Here is a 15,963-nt window from a genome sequence, read left to right on the forward strand (position 1 = left end):
TTTAATGCCTGTAAAAATATTTACATTCATTATGCAAGAGAATAAAACCTATACATGCCAGGGTTCCGTTTCTGTACGCATTTCAGGCTCCAGTGTAAAGCACTCTCAAGACAAACATGGCACTAAATGCTCATGGGAGCTTGCATATATTAGACAAGCAAATTTAATGATTTGACATGCATGTAATTTACCAGGAGTCAACATAAAGCTGCATTGTCTACGAGAAAATGTGTGATGGTCAAGAAAACAGTACAACTATATTTTTAATCTTTGATATTACATGTTTCTCATTGAACTCCGCACAATCAATATCACATAACACCCTATACATTGGCTAACATTGCATTTTAACAGGCTAGCCTTGTGACCAATGAATGGGAGGGAAATGGGGTTTTTGGGGGAGAGAGATCTTCAGTTCAAATGCTTAGGTGAGTCTGTGTGAGTTTAGTTCATACGAAGTTCATAGAAGTGTTTTCCAAAAGTCAATAATATCACAATATTTTAGTAAAAATGTGTTTGGGACATTGTGAGCATACGACAGGAGGACTTTACTTCTGTTGCATAATCCACATGTAATTTGAGGTTTTTTAAATAGACATTTTCATATTGTTTGATCTTGCCCAATGTTAGTCACCATAGACTTATATTGTATCAGAAGCATAATCTCCATTCAACAAGAGATCGATTTTCTTGGCCATCATTGCAAACTGCACAGCAAAGTAACATATTAAAAAATATATAATTTTTGGGTGGAGTATTCCTTTAAATCAATTTGGAATTCTAAATTGGTCCTGTCTGCCTCTGTGTGTGTGTGTGTGTGTGTGTGTGTGTGTGTGCTGTGATGGGCTAATGTCCTTTCCAGGACTGGTTCCTGCCTTTTATTCAATGTTCTAGCCTATCATGGCCCTGAATTGGATTAACTGTTTTTGAAAACATGAACATTTTCTTAGGCAGACAAACAATAGTTGCTCAATAAAAGAATAAATAAAAAAGTGACATAATGGAACATAAACAATCTAAAAGCAAAATGTTTGAACCCATTGCAACAGTACCAATGCAGATAGTTGATAGAGTAGCTCCAGTGGTCCTCAATATGCCAGCAGAATGAAGAGAAGCACATGCCAACATACAGCCAGGGCAACTTCATCCCACAGATATCCGCAGTGATATGGGTAAGGACAGAAGGATCCATTACTGGCATGTTGTTCAAGTTCCAACCACAGTCCAGATAATTCTGAAAACAAAACATTCATATTCTTTAAGTTTGCAAACTAATGAAGACTTCCAGATAAAAAACCTGAATACAGGCAATTTTCTAATGTAACCACATTTAAAATAAGGAAAGAGGCCGTTTAAAACTAAACCATAAATACTATTTCTGTTTTAAATTGGCAAATTGAAGTAACAAACAACATCCATTTTTAAACCAATTACAAATGGCAATATTTTAAGTAATGTAATAACACACCTCCTCTTCGGGAGCCAATTTAAATCGACCACCCCTAACAGGAAACCCACTCCCAAACTCCTTAGATGCAATATCAGCTCCATACTCCACTGTAACATCTTCTTCAATGGTGCTGACTAAACGCCAGAATTCTTTCTCTACTAATTCTGTAGGTACCATCTGTGGGATAAAAAAAAAAAAATTTTAATACAGTACTGAAGTATCGCTTTTTATTTGTATAACACTTGCATGGAATGGAAAAAGGGTAGATTTAAAAATATAGCAAAGATCAGTGTTGGACTGGCACTAAAATTTTGACTTTGGTATTGATACCACCTTTCAGACCTCAGTACCAATACCAAAAGGGTTCTGAAGTAAATAATGAATAACTCCAAACCTCCTGAGTCATACACCAACCTCACTGGTGTGCCGCACTATCACGGCACTCTTTGCACCTCTTCCCTCTCAAAGCTGTGAAGTTCTGATCGCGTCAAAGCAAGCACAGTTGGAATCCCCTTGAAGTCTGAGAAGCATTGAAGTAATTTCCCCCCCATAAAGTCCCAATCATGTCAAGGTAGTCGAAGAGTGTCGTTGAAGACTACGAAACAAATATTTTTCCACAACTGCAAAAGAGAGTGCTGCATTGTGGGGAGGCAGGGTATTCAGAGGAAAGTAAATGTTTACTTCTGGTACCGAAAATCCAGAAATGCTGGTACCATCCGGTTATAAAATTTGGGTCTTTCAGCACAACCCTCACCAAGACATTACTAATATTGCATATGGCAAATGGTTAACACCACATGAAAAATGACTCATTTATAATTTCTTATTCACAAATGATTGCAAAGATCCATTTCTGGCAGCCATTATTTCAGAATCTTACTGGTAAACTTTCTAAACGTATCCATTATTATTCATGTTTAATCCCTAATTGGTTATTAGAAAAAGCTTTGTAATTGTGTTAAGAACAGCTGAAACATGTTGTTCAATAAACCAAGTATATTTTAACTCCTTGAGTTGCAAGGTATCTGCATTCCTAAAGTTCAATTCAGGCCTCAAACATGGCCAAAACAAAACGAGAAGGAAAAAGTCTATTGTTGCTTAGAGAAATGAAGGTTACTCCATATAACAGACTACCAAGAAAGTTTAAAATGGGCAAAAAGAACATAGACATTGGACAGCAGATTTCTGGGAGATGCCTAAGAATCCAGTATCGATTGCAAAGACTAGCCTACTGTAGGCTACCTACCCGACAGCAAGACACCTTCTTCCACCAAAGAATTTAGATACAGGTTCCCCTTTCAAGATTTTGTCCTGGATGTACACTCACCGGCCACTTTATTAGATAAACCTGTTCAACAACTTGTTAATGCAAATATCTAAATCAACCAATCACATTACAGCAACTCAATGCATTGAGGCATGTAGACATTGTCTAGACGACCTGCTAAAGTTCAAACCAAGCATCAGAATGGGGAAGAAAGGTGACTGAAGTGACTTTGAACCCGGCATAGTTGTTGGGGCCAGACAGGCTGGTCCAAGTGTTTCAGAAATTGCTGATCTACTGGGATTTTTATGCACAACCATCTCTAGGGTTTACAGAGAATGGTCCTCAAAAGGGAAAATATTCAGTCTGCAGCAGTTCTATGGGTGAAAATGCCTTTTTGATGCCAGAGGTCAGAGGAGAATAGCCACAGACTGGTTCAAGCCAATAGAAAGGCAACAGTAACTAAAACAACCACTAGATACAACCGAGGTATGCAGAAGAGCATCTCTGAATGCACAAAACATCGAACCTTGAAGCAGATGGGCTACAGCAGCAGGAGACCACACTGGGTGCCACTCCTGTCAGTTAAGAACAGGCAACTGAGGCAACAATTACCACAGGCGAACCAAATTGGACACTAGAAGATTGGAAAAACATTGCCTTTTCTGATTAGTCTCACTTTCAGCTGAGATATTCGGATGGTAGGGTTAGAATCTGGCATCTACAACATGAAAACATGGATCTATCCTGCCCTGTATCAATGGTTCAGGCTGGTGATGATGGTGGTGGTGGTGTAATAGTGTGGAGGATATTTTCTTGACACATTTTGGACCCCTTAGTACCAATTGAGCATCTTTAAACAACTCAGCCTGAGTATTTTTGCTGACTAAGTCCATCCCTTTATGGCTGTATTGTACCCATCTTCTGATGGCTATTTCCAGGATAACACGCCATGTCACAAACCTCAGATCATCTCAGATTGGTTTCTCTAACTTGGAAATGAGTTCACTACACTCAAAGGGCCTCCACAGTCACTAAATCTCAATCCAATAGAGCACATTTGGAATTTGGTGGGATGGGACAGTCACATCATGGATGTCTAGACGACAAATCTGCAGGAACCGCGTGATGCTGTCATGTCAATATGGACGAAAATCATAGAGGAATATTTCCAGCACCTTGATGAATCTATGACATGAAGAATTACGGCAGTTCTGAAGGTAAAATGGGTCCAACCCAGTACTAGCAAGGTGTACCTAATAAAGTGGCCAGTCAGTGTATATACATTTGTCTTTGTAACACCAGCAATGTAAGTACATCCATCTAACAACCTGGAATTGGAGAGAGTCAGAGCCAGAGATATTTTGTGCGTTTTTTTAACCATCCATTCCACATCAATACGTCTTTTTAAGTCTAGCTGCAATCAATTCTGCTCTCTCCCATTTCAAAATGAAGATGTTCAATTAGAGAATACACTGTAGTAGCATTTTCACAGCTGCATATGCTAGCTATCGTATTTCATACTCACATGAACTGGCATATTAAAATAATCCGACTTGAAAGCATCTGCCATTTCTCCAAAAGCTCGCAGTGTATAATCTCTGTATGCCTGCTCAAAGCCAAAGGCCTCCTGCGGCTTGCTGCACTCCTAAATAAATAAATCATAAAAGTCTGTTACAAGTGACCACAGAGTTTCCTAGATCCCCACCTAACACTTGGCGTATCTGTAACTGACACTATAGCTATTATAGAATATACTATAAATGCTACATCATGTATTATATGATAAGATAGAACTGCACAGTGCTAAGAAAATTTACTTTTTAAAAAAAAATATGGCATGTAGTAAACTATAAAATAAGCATGGAGGTAGAATAAAAGACATTCAAAATACACCCCGGATCAAAACTTTTCTCCAAAAACAAAAAGGTCAAGAATAATGATTTCTGAGTTACCTGTGCCAGACACTTTGGGCACCTCCAATCTCCTTTAGGCACATCATGCAGAGGAGGGATTAGACAGAATGTGTGGTAACTGTCATCACAGCCATCACACAAGAGTAGGCGGTCCTCATCACTTCCACTCCCACATACCAGACAGACATACAGGTCAACCTGAAACAAGTAAACAGAAAATGTGACTAACGATCCAGAAATTCTAAAAATGTATATCAAGATTTTTATCTTATAAAAGACAAAACATAATGTAGATTCTGTGAGCATCAAATTATAATCTGCAAACTACATTACTCATTCCCTGGCCAATGGCCTCCATCGACAGAAAGCAGTGTGTCAAGTGTTTCTGCAGAGGCTTTTCACCATTTTAATGTTCCACCTTGATTTCAACAGATTCATCTTTTGGAAAGCTTCAAGTGTGGGCGAATACACAGGCATGAAAATGAGAAAGCACATTCGTAACTAGCTGAAAAAGCAAAATAAACACATTTTCTTAAATAGCTAGCTTTCCATTTTGAGAGGAGCTTATTTTTCACTCTAAAATGACACCTCGCAGATCATGCCAACCATATCTGAAATAGAAACAAGTCATACTAACAAAATATATATTAAGAGGATTGTGTTCAAAATGTCGACACAACTAACATTCCAGCATGATAAAATGCCTCAAGTACAGTAATTCTTATATTCCTAATGTAAAATGCCATTATACAAGAAGTGCCAGGTAACGAATAAAATGGAAGGCTTTGAAAATAGTGAAAAGTAAAATGAAGAAAATAATGAAATCACTGCAAAGTAAATGTATTATGGGTATCACTTTATCTATCATTAAAAAAAAATTCTGCAGACTGCATTTTAAGATGCCATAACCATAAATGTTTCCTAAGATACCCTTAAGGGCAGCTATCTCCAGGGTGCCAAGACCAAACAGTGTTGTAAAAGTAACTGATACATAATTAGATCATCAGCGCAAACATGATTTTAAAAAGGGTTAAAAAAAAAAAAAAACAGTTCCAGTTGCTGCTTATTCTAATTTTTTCGTGGGCTTACCCTTTTGCATGAACAGACTTCAATTTCTCATGCCAACAATTGGCAGCATCAACTGTGTAGTGGATTGGAAAGTTATACATTTAAATCTAACTATAAAATTTTGCTTTAAATATAGCTTTGAAAAACCACTGTGGGATTTACATGGAAGCACAAGTGCAGAAATACACTAGGCTATGATGCACTTGAACTTCTACTTTATTTGGTATACTGTGTTAATCCCAGAGGGAAAATTATGTATAAAACTTAACACTTCCCACTCATTCCATGCACCTATCAAGCTTGTCAAGGAAGGAAAGAAGCATACCAATTGGTTTTTCTGAGAATGTACATTTTCCTTTTAGTTAACAACAAAATAAATTATTGTATTTACTAAAAAAAAGGAATAATTTACCAGAACAAGATTTTCTAAGTGGTGTATAACAAATAACTATACAAATGTTTTCTGTTTCAGCCTGCAACTACAAGTACGTTTAAGTATGTTTTTCTTTTTTTTGCCTATCCCAGTTCATGAGGGCAAAGCAAAAAATCTTAAATACAAAAGCGCTTAATTAAGCAATGTACTTTGTGTGCAGCACACCAGAAGACAATACATGTACAATAGGTCTAGAAAAACAATTTTTCAAGCATTAGGCAAAAATATTTGCATTTATAAGGCCTAGTTTATATTTGACATGCCAATGTAGTACGCAAGGGCTGCACATCAAAAATGGTGTCAGATTTGGAGATACAGAAGATTTTCTAAACACGCGGTGCAGCAGACATGTATCTAAAATGGTGAATTTCTGAATTTCAACTAGTTATGTGGGTGCCAGAATCATGAACGAAGGGGTTGAATATTTAACAGGTCATTAAAACTCAAAAATGACATGCAAAAACATTTGAAATGCACCTGCTCATCATGTAGGTCCCCCCACTCATGAGATTACACTCGCCCTTCCTTCACTGCATTTACTCAATAGGTGTGACACTCCACCTATTCCTTTTCTTTAACAGCTGGCACAACTTTTCCTTCTATCAGCAAGGGGCACATCCTCTGCTGTGACATTATTAGCTATGCGACACTGAGCAAACATCGTTACTAACCGACAAGAACAATACTAACATTCCTATTGAACTGGCCACAACAAGTACAAATGTGTTTTGTTCACTCACTATGCACACATTTGCATGCTGGCTTCATGTGGCAAGTATAAATATGGCTTAACATATTGTGAACTTTACAGTGTACTATAGAAAATTAAGTTATGCTGTGGGCTGGCACCCTGCCCGGGATTGGTTCCCTGCCTTGTGCCCTGTGTTGGCTGGGATTGGCTCCAGCAGACCCCCGTGACCCTGTGTTCGGATTCAGCGGGTTGGAAAATGGATGGATGGATGGATGATTGTTATACGTCACCTTTCCAATTTTGTTTTTGTTAACTGTATACAAGATAAAATGTAAAACAGTTAAGAAAAAAACAAGATTTATAATGTCCAGTCGGTAAACAGAAGGTCATACTAATTACAGCTATAAATAATATAGTGCTTACTTTTCCCACAGTTGTATCTTTTTTTGGACATGGGCTGCCCAATGATAAACCGTTGTTTTCCCCCAAAATTGACAAGTGCTTTTACTACTTCCTTTAATGGGGGTTTGGGGAGAGTGAGCTTTGGATTTCGAAAGGAGCACAAAGTCAGCTAACATCTACATAGCAACTATGCAATGAGCTTGCAAAATGTAGCAAAGAATTATGTTCCAAAACAAAAAGCGACTAAACGATACTCATGAATGCTGCTGACTATGTGGCCAGTGAATTAAATCTGAAACAACCAATTGGGAATGCTTGTTTATGAGGACCAGTAAGGTATATGATGCAGTCAACAGTCAACTGGTTGCTTAAATTCTAAGCAGTCATTGGTACTTAACTTATCTATTACAGGCTTTAAGCATCCTTCATTCTAGGACAATCTCATTTTGTAAGCAAAGTGTAAAATTACTTTTTTTTATTAAATTTTCAAGAGTATATAAATTAGTCTTATAACATTTATATTTAAATTTCCCACTGTCTGAATAAGCCACCCTTTTTCTTGTCTATTTAATCCAATTGTGAAATTTATTTTGCCATACTTTTTTGGTCAAACACCAACCTAGGTTAGTATTGGGGTTTGGAAATAAATGTAAATTCCACACACAGATACTCTCATATATTTACAATGTTAAAGCCTACTAAGACAACTGACTTTGAATCAAGAGAAAAAATGATGAGAAAAAACATGCAACCAACCATAACCTCTAACTCACCCGTGTCTTGAACCAATAAGGGCCGGTTTATACTTCATGCTCAGAACGCGTATGTGCACGCATCATGGCTGCCACACGTTCCCAGTGTTCATTTGGCACATCCCAAGAAATTAACACAATGCGTGCACATGTTGCAGTACCAGCAAAAAGTCAGGGGGCAACACAGTGTAATCAAGTTTGAACATGACATCAGAGTCTGCGTTTACGATCTACATGTGACAGAAACCTACTTTGTGGATCCCACAGGATCAATGTGCGTGCATCAATATTTGATTAATGGTTCGATGTGGTGAAGCAAAATGCCAACACACAAAAGTATTCATGGTGCTTTTATAATCAGGCGTCACATATTCCCCAAAATAAAGACACAATACATTTTAAAAGTCTCATATACCATCTTCTGTGCCGTCTTTTTTTTTTTTTTTTTTTTTGTTTGTTTGCACCTTCACAACAGCATCAGAATGTACGGCAGCGTATTTGAGCCACAGAGAAAAAAAAAAATGAAGAAGGACACAATGAAAAGGTCTATTTTTTGATTAAAGTGGAAATTTGGGCTTTAATCTCGAAATGTCCACTTTAATCTCATAGTTTATTTTATCATTAAAGTAGACCATTGTAAACGTCGTCTTAAAACCAACCCCAGGTGTTAATCGTTACGTGCTTCTGTGGCTTCCTCCTGAACTGACAGCAGCGGCAAGCAGCAATCGCCATACAGAACACATTAAATTTATGATATTAAAGCTCTGTGCACATTTAAAATCCTTGGATTTATACTTGATATCACTTTCATGGTGACATGCATTAATTAAAGTCAGTAAAGATAAGTCATTAACTTTATTTAAATAATGAATACTGTTAATAATTACACATGTGGGGGCGGCATGGTGGTGGAGCGGTAGTGCTGCTGCCTCGCAGAGAGACACGTCCATGGTGTTCCCTGCCTGGAGTCTGCATGTTTTCCTGGTGGGTTTCCACAGTGTACTCCAGTTTTCTTCCAAAGACAAGAAGGTTTGGGGATTTGGTGATGCTAAAATGACGCTAGTGTATGTGTATGCATGTGTTCACCTTGCGATGAGCTGATGTCCCATCCAGGGATTGTTTCTGTCTTGTGCCTGATGCTTGCTGGAATGGGCACATCCCTGGATTGATGGATGTAATCATTAAACATTCTATTTAGAGATATTGTGGCAAGGTGTCCTCGGAATTTAATGTATGTTTCAGGCAATTCACAACACAGCAAAGCCAAAAGTTCCCACTGTGATGATATCTCGCACTGCCACCTGGTGGAATCTTCCAGATTTACGTACTGTTTATACTTGCGCACGTACTTTACAACGCTTGTGTAGCAGTAGCATCAGCTGGAGCATGCGTCGTGTAGCATGAAGTATAAGTCCAGCCTAAGCCTATGGCCACAACACCATTTCTTACAAGATATCATTTTGTATGATTGTGTTTTCAGTGTTCCACTTTCCATTACAAAGTATGGTCAAACTGTACCTACTTGCACTCCGTAAAAGTGGATCAATGTCAACACACTTACTATACTCACTGCTGGGGGAGGCTTCTTGTTTCGTGCCTTAGGTTTTTCATGGTGATCAACTGCACTCTCAATGGGCTCTTGCTTCACAAGAAGGAAGTAATCCTTTTCTGTTGACAGTGAGAAGACAGTCCTATTTAATAAACACTAGACACATTGTCACTTAGCATGACAGTACAGTATTCGTTAAGGGATGCACATAATTGGCTAAGTGGGATAATTAAAAGGCTATGTTACAACATTGGCTACACTTTAAAAAGACCTTCCATAAGGAATAAAAGAACAATGTACATCAAATAGTGCTCCTATGTTTTTACAGGAAGAGCATACACATTTTTAAAAAAGTTAACATTGGCATTTCCCACAAATCTACACTACATCTTTTGCCTCATTTCATACCTGAAAAAAGTGTGATCCTTCCAAGTTTTATACACTGCAATTTGCAATACAGATTAAAAATTTAACAGGTGCAACTTTAACATTTGCCAGTTCACCTTTTCTTAGTACAGAGTAGTTGGTTACACTACTTCAGATTTCACATGTTCTAAATCTATAAATATTCAATTCCCTTAATGGCATTAGGAGGAGGAATTTTGAATTGCAGCTTACCAAACTCGTTCTTTGTAATGACTGAGCCCATTCTTCTGCGCAGGTTGGGCCGGTTATCACAGACCTCTCCTGGCTCCAACTTCACACACCCTGCCTGAAAGAAAAAAAAAAAAAATAAGGTCTGTTTGTAGCTCTTATACTCTTTATTTAAGAATGATCTGTAGTAACTACAAAGGGACAAAAATTGATGAGCCACAGCATGAAGTTATGGGAAAGAGTAGTGGAAGCTACGTTAAGAAGGGAAGTGATGATTAGTGAGCAGCAGTACGCTTTCATGCCAGAAAAAAACAGCACTAAAGATGGAATGTTTGTTCTGAGGGTGGTGTTGAAGAAGAATGGAGGAGTTGCATTGCATCTTTGTGGACTTAGAGAAAGCATATACCAGGGTGCCTAGAGAGGAGTTGTAGTATTGTCTGAGGAAGTCGTTGAGTAGCAGAAAAGTACGTAACCATGGTACAGAATATGTACCAAGGAAGTGTGACAGTGGTGAGGACTGCGGTAGAAGTTACAGATACATTCAAGGTAGAGGTGGAATTACATTAGGGATCAGTCCTTTCTTATTTGCAATGATGATGGACAGGTTTACAGACGAGAGTAAACAGGAGTTCCCATGTACTATAATACCTTAGGTGCACGGCAGGAAACAACCCCTGACAGGGCACACATATATACCTAAAATATACCTAAACCATCCACATAGTGACCAATCAATCTAAACAGAACATATTTGGCATGCAAATCGAAAACTGGCGTACTTAGAAACAGTGGAGTGAAACAGTGACATTTGATTCAAGTAATTTACCCCACATGAAACAGCGAGCTGTGGCAACATGGCATGAGGTAATGTGATTCAGTGGCATTTGATCAAAGAGCGTCCCCTATAAAAGTTCCCACACTGTGTCTCAGTGAACTTTAATCGAGGGTGATGGGGAGGTCCCAAGCGAAGGTATGAGCTGCAGCGTGCCAAGATACAAGCGGATTTGACTGAAGAGCAGTTCCCCGTGAAAGTTCTTATGTGAACCTTCAAGCAGGTACAGCGTAATAGTACTTCACTGGTACACTAAGAAGCAGAAACTGGAAGAGCAATGCTCAGAACACTAGCATAAGAAGAACGTAGAGCAGACAGTGTCAGAATATGGTAAATGAACCCATAATGCTTTACCTGTAAAACTGAATGCCACAACGCATCAAGCTATCCTAAGCAGTGCTTACAAATCAAGCATAGCATTGAGTACTTTAACAAACAAATCATTCTCAAGAGTCAAAACTGTGTCTCAAGGTCTTCATATTCCATATCACTAGCATTCTGTAACTTTTCTAGGATTTCCTCAACCGTATGTTCTCTTTTTTTGAAGAAGAAATTTCTCTAGTACAAACTAAGTCTTATCGCACATCAGCCAAACATGTTGTGTATGCGTAAGTTTTATTCTTCTTATTTCCCACCTTTTATGTACAGCTGTGACATGTATAACAATTGACCAATCAAATAGCTACATATCACTGGAAAGGTCTGAAGTTCGGCTATCCAATGATAACAAGTCTCACCAAATATGGCTTGATGTTCGTGAAAACTTTGATAAAAGTAAACTTATTCAGCTGTGACACTCTGTTTGCATCGCCATATATGTGTGAAAAATAGCATATTAATGAAAGAAAGAAGACAACATGGAAACGTATGCTTTGTTTGAAAGCAAACACCTTTGGGTGTGTAAAATATCATTATTGCTTTTGAGTGACTTGTGGCTTAATTGCAGCATACACAGACCACTCTATGGCAGGACACCTTGTGCATAAGTGGTTACACCTTATACAGAATTTAAAAAAAAAAAAAAATCAGGAAGAATCCTCACTAGTGATTCACAGACTGGGAAATACACAAAGAAAATAATCCCCCCCACCATATTCCTGTTTCATTTGCAATGACAGAGAAAGTATATTTCAATTTTAGAAGGTTCTTATCTATAAAGTCTTACAGATGAAAAACAAGAAATAATCTTTAATATTATCATGTGTACAGTATAACTCTAAGATGATTGGTGTATTTTACAAGGGCAAAGCAAGTTAAAGCATCAAGACATGTGATTCACAGTTGTTTAAGTACCTAATATAAGACAATGTACAGCAGGTTCTTAACACTACCTGGCCAACAAACAATCCACATGGCAACCAAAAAGGTATTACACATAAAATTGGCAGGCACATTACAGTATGGTAGTGAATAGGAAAGTTCATATTTTATCTCTCTATCTATATTTTATATATTTATTATATTATATATTTATTATATTATATATATTTCTATTTGACTTACTACCTACTTCAGCTATAGTACTGTTAATTTTGAGTGCTTATTGGGGGTAAACTAACACAATTAACACATTTGAGTTGGTCGGATTAGGTGATTGGGTTTGGAGAACAAACAATAAAAGAATATTTAAACTCACTTCAGCTCTCATGCGTTTAGCCCGACGGGCAGAAGTGGTGCTGTCACTTGGCTGTACAGACTGACGCTGGGCAATATCATGAGGCTTGTATTCCTTGTCTTTAACATCATTTGTTAAGGTAGGTTTCTGGACACACTGTCAAAAGAAAAAAGTTTCAGTAAATACAACAAACCCTCAACTATCTTGTTGTATGCGCATACTTGAATTTCTTAATTGTCTACATCCTTTAAAACTGTAGGTGGGTTTAAAACGGGTATGAGTGAAGGTCTAAGAGTGGAACAGAGTCAGCAAGATTTCAGTTCAGCCATGCTTTAAGTAAATGCACTTAGACAATTAGTTGAAGCGCTTATTTAATCAGGTCTCTCACTTTTTCCCCACTTCAAAATATCAGTATTAATCTTGATTTGACTATCTTCCATCAGTAGCGTGCAATATCACAAAGTGCCTTTTAGATCTCTTTTTAAATACAAAAAAAAAATAAAAATAAAAAAAAAAAAGTACAAGAAAAACATAGCAATTATAGAAAATGCAACATAACAGTTACCAAAACAACCAGTTTACACATATATAAGGCAGATTTCATAGAGCAAAAGGTGGACTACAAAATTAATCCTAGTTGCAAGAAGGTTAGAAGCCCTTTTTGAAAAGAATTTCCAGTTGGTTTCATAAAAAGGGTAGATATTATGAACGTCCCAACAGTGCTGTGAAATATTCAAGGTTTCTTTCACTTCCTAATGATTCCAGACTTTATATCTGTTCTAAAATTATTCCAAATCATTAGCCAAATCATGAAATCCAAATGCAGTGGTCATATGAACCTGCGCTTGTAAATCCAAAATCTGCTACACTACAAGAGCAGTAGTTAAAGAAGAAAAAGAAGAAAACCTGTTTAAACCCACATACAGAATTCAGAAACTGGTGCAAATTGAACAATTCACTCACAAGGTCATTCTCTATCTTCTTATCATACACAAAATTTCTACCACTGATTTCACATGATGGTCCTCTTCCTATTTCTTCTCTTCATTCACACCTTCCAGCCTTGCATATTTTTTCATACATGGTGAAGTTAAAGATTCACAATACATTTTAAGCAATTATGGGAGATCAAGTGCTTTTTTTGTTTTGTTTTCATCTGTGTCTTGTACACATCAGGAGTTAAAGGCAGTCAATGGTAGTGATTCTCCAAATAGTCTATCAATTTTGACCATGTAGATTCAATCCAACTCCATGTTAGAATTGTGTAGCAGCAAATCACAGACATTCTCTATAACTTACTCAGTCAAGAAAACACATTTTTATTACACACTAAATTCATATAAAATAAAAATTAAGAATTTGAGCTTTCTAGCTACAAGAAAATGGGTCAAATGTCAGCCTAGTCACTATTTGTGCAGAGATTGCATGTTCTCTCCATGTCTGCAAGCAGTGTGGTATAGTGATTAAGACTTTGGACTTCAAACCCTAAGGTTGGGGGGTTCAAATCCCACTACTGACACTGTGTGGCCATGAGCAAGTTACTTGACCTGCCTGTGCTCCAATTGAAAAACCAAAAGAAATGTAACCAATTGTATCATAAATGTTATAAGTCACATTGGATAAGGGAGTCACCCAAGTAAGTAAATATAAATGCCTTGAGTGTTGCTAGGGTATTCCACTTTTCTACACATTTCCCAAAAACATGGACCTTAGGTTACTTGCCAACACAGAAAATGCCTCAGTGTGGGTATATCCATGAATATGCCCAGTAATAGGCCAGTACTCCTTCCCTGTTTGGTTCCTGCCTTGCAGTGTAATACCTGAAAGAAACTAACTCCTAAGGGAATAATAGATGTTTGGAAACTAATGAATGTTTATTAAACGTTACTAAACGTCACATATGCAATCCACTGGTGTACGTGTCCACCTGCAAAGATTTTAATACTGAAAATAATAACTGATCTTTCAAAACAGATTAAGAGCTGTCAGATGCCACCTTTGATAAATTTACATGAAAATGCTTATGTGAATATCATAGCGGCGGCAATTAGTTATCAGATAATGTATTTGCAGTCAGCAAATAAACAATCTCTCACACTGTCAAATGTTGCATTGTTTGAATTTTGGCCACAGGCAGCTAATTAAGACAACCTGCCCCCGAGTCTGTCTTCATCAATTACTGCAAGGCTCATAATCTATAGGCCAGACTTTGCAACCACTGCAGCATTGTGCAACCCTGAAATACAATTTAATGTAAAAATGTCTGAATGCTATATGCACCATTATAAAGGTGTTTTTTTTTTATTTTAAATTTCTGATTATAAGAATAATTGAGGACACGTGTAGTCATGTAGTAGTTTTGAAAAGTAGTAGTGAAAACTGCACACCTTCTGGTAGCCTCTTTTGTGTTGTAAACTGGTATCCTTAACCTTAATCTGCTAGCCTCCTACCTTGTCATAACAACAGTATGAAATGTTTGTTACTAGATGTACCAATAAAAACAGACTTGACACCATTTATAGGATGGTATCACTAGTACTACTGAATTTTAAGGTGAGCATTGTCCACACTGTATATTTGTGACAAATCATATTGGTATCACTTTTACAGCCATACCAATTCGATGAAGTGGTTCTTGAATCCGTGTAATTGGGCAAAGGTCATCCTTTCAAATTTCTGCTATAAACATGACAGCCTGATATGTCACTACACTCTAAAACAGCTAAAGACTTGAATTAAATTAGCATGCACAACATACACTTTTGCTTTCTTAGCACAATCCTTCATATATACATTTTTATAAATAATGTAACAGAATACTTTGATTCCAGGTCAGTGGAAGAAAGCAAGCTGATCTATTTCATCATGACCAGTCAAAGAACTGTTGCATTTTGGCTCTATGTCCAAAAGGTGAAGGTACAGGCTTTGTTTTAAGGTATGATCACTGTAATTTTGTCTGACATTAGTAAAAACTCAATTTGGCCCCTGGAAGGACAAACAAAAGCTATCCATCCGACACACCTTCACTCTTGTTCTCCCCTTGGTAAGACTACTTGTATACTTTGCTTGCGGTGTACACATACACACACACAATTCAAATTTTCTTCTAGCTATAGATTACCATTTTCATTATATTGCAAATTTACAACACACCTGATACAAGGGTAGGCTGGGGGAAGGAATAAGGTACTGCTCAGTTTGTATGTGTTTTTCCTTTATACAGAATCTTTTGCTTGAATAATCATGAAATAAACCTACCTTGTCCAGTGTTTTTTCAGCCCCCAAAGACATCAGTTTGGTGGGAGGCTCAGGAGCCTAGTGTAAGAGAGAGCTAGGAAAGTTAGCTGAAAATTGGTGATTTCACTCACCAATCATAAAATATCAAACAGAAATGACT

General features: G+C 37.4%; 1 protein-coding gene across 3 annotated transcripts in view; it reads right to left on the minus strand.

Annotated features, from left to right (window-relative positions):
- kdm5ba (lysine (K)-specific demethylase 5Ba) overlaps positions 1-15,963 on the minus strand; it is a 96,777-nt gene that overhangs the window by 51,506 nt on the left and 29,308 nt on the right. For 2 of the 3 annotated variants that reach the window (XM_051924398.1, XM_028796415.2), the window contains exons 5-12: positions 15,825-15,881; positions 12,588-12,722; positions 10,144-10,237; positions 9,538-9,644; positions 4,670-4,828; positions 4,243-4,362; positions 1,469-1,627; positions 1,053-1,234 (exon numbers count right to left, since the gene is read on the minus strand). In XM_051924398.1, the coding sequence (XP_051780358.1) occupies positions 1,053-1,234; positions 1,469-1,627; positions 4,243-4,362; positions 4,670-4,828; positions 9,538-9,644; positions 10,144-10,237; positions 12,588-12,722; positions 15,825-15,881 (1,013 nt within the window). The remainder of the gene's footprint in view (positions 1-1,052; positions 1,235-1,468; positions 1,628-4,242; positions 4,363-4,669; positions 4,829-9,537; positions 9,645-10,143; positions 10,238-12,587; positions 12,723-15,824; positions 15,882-15,963) is intronic. The other variant, XM_051924399.1, reaches the window with a different exon arrangement.

The sequence above is a fragment of the Erpetoichthys calabaricus genome, chromosome 3 (assembly GCF_900747795.2).
Source record: "Erpetoichthys calabaricus chromosome 3, fErpCal1.3, whole genome shotgun sequence".
Lineage (NCBI taxonomy): Eukaryota > Metazoa > Chordata > Cladistia > Polypteriformes > Polypteridae > Erpetoichthys > Erpetoichthys calabaricus.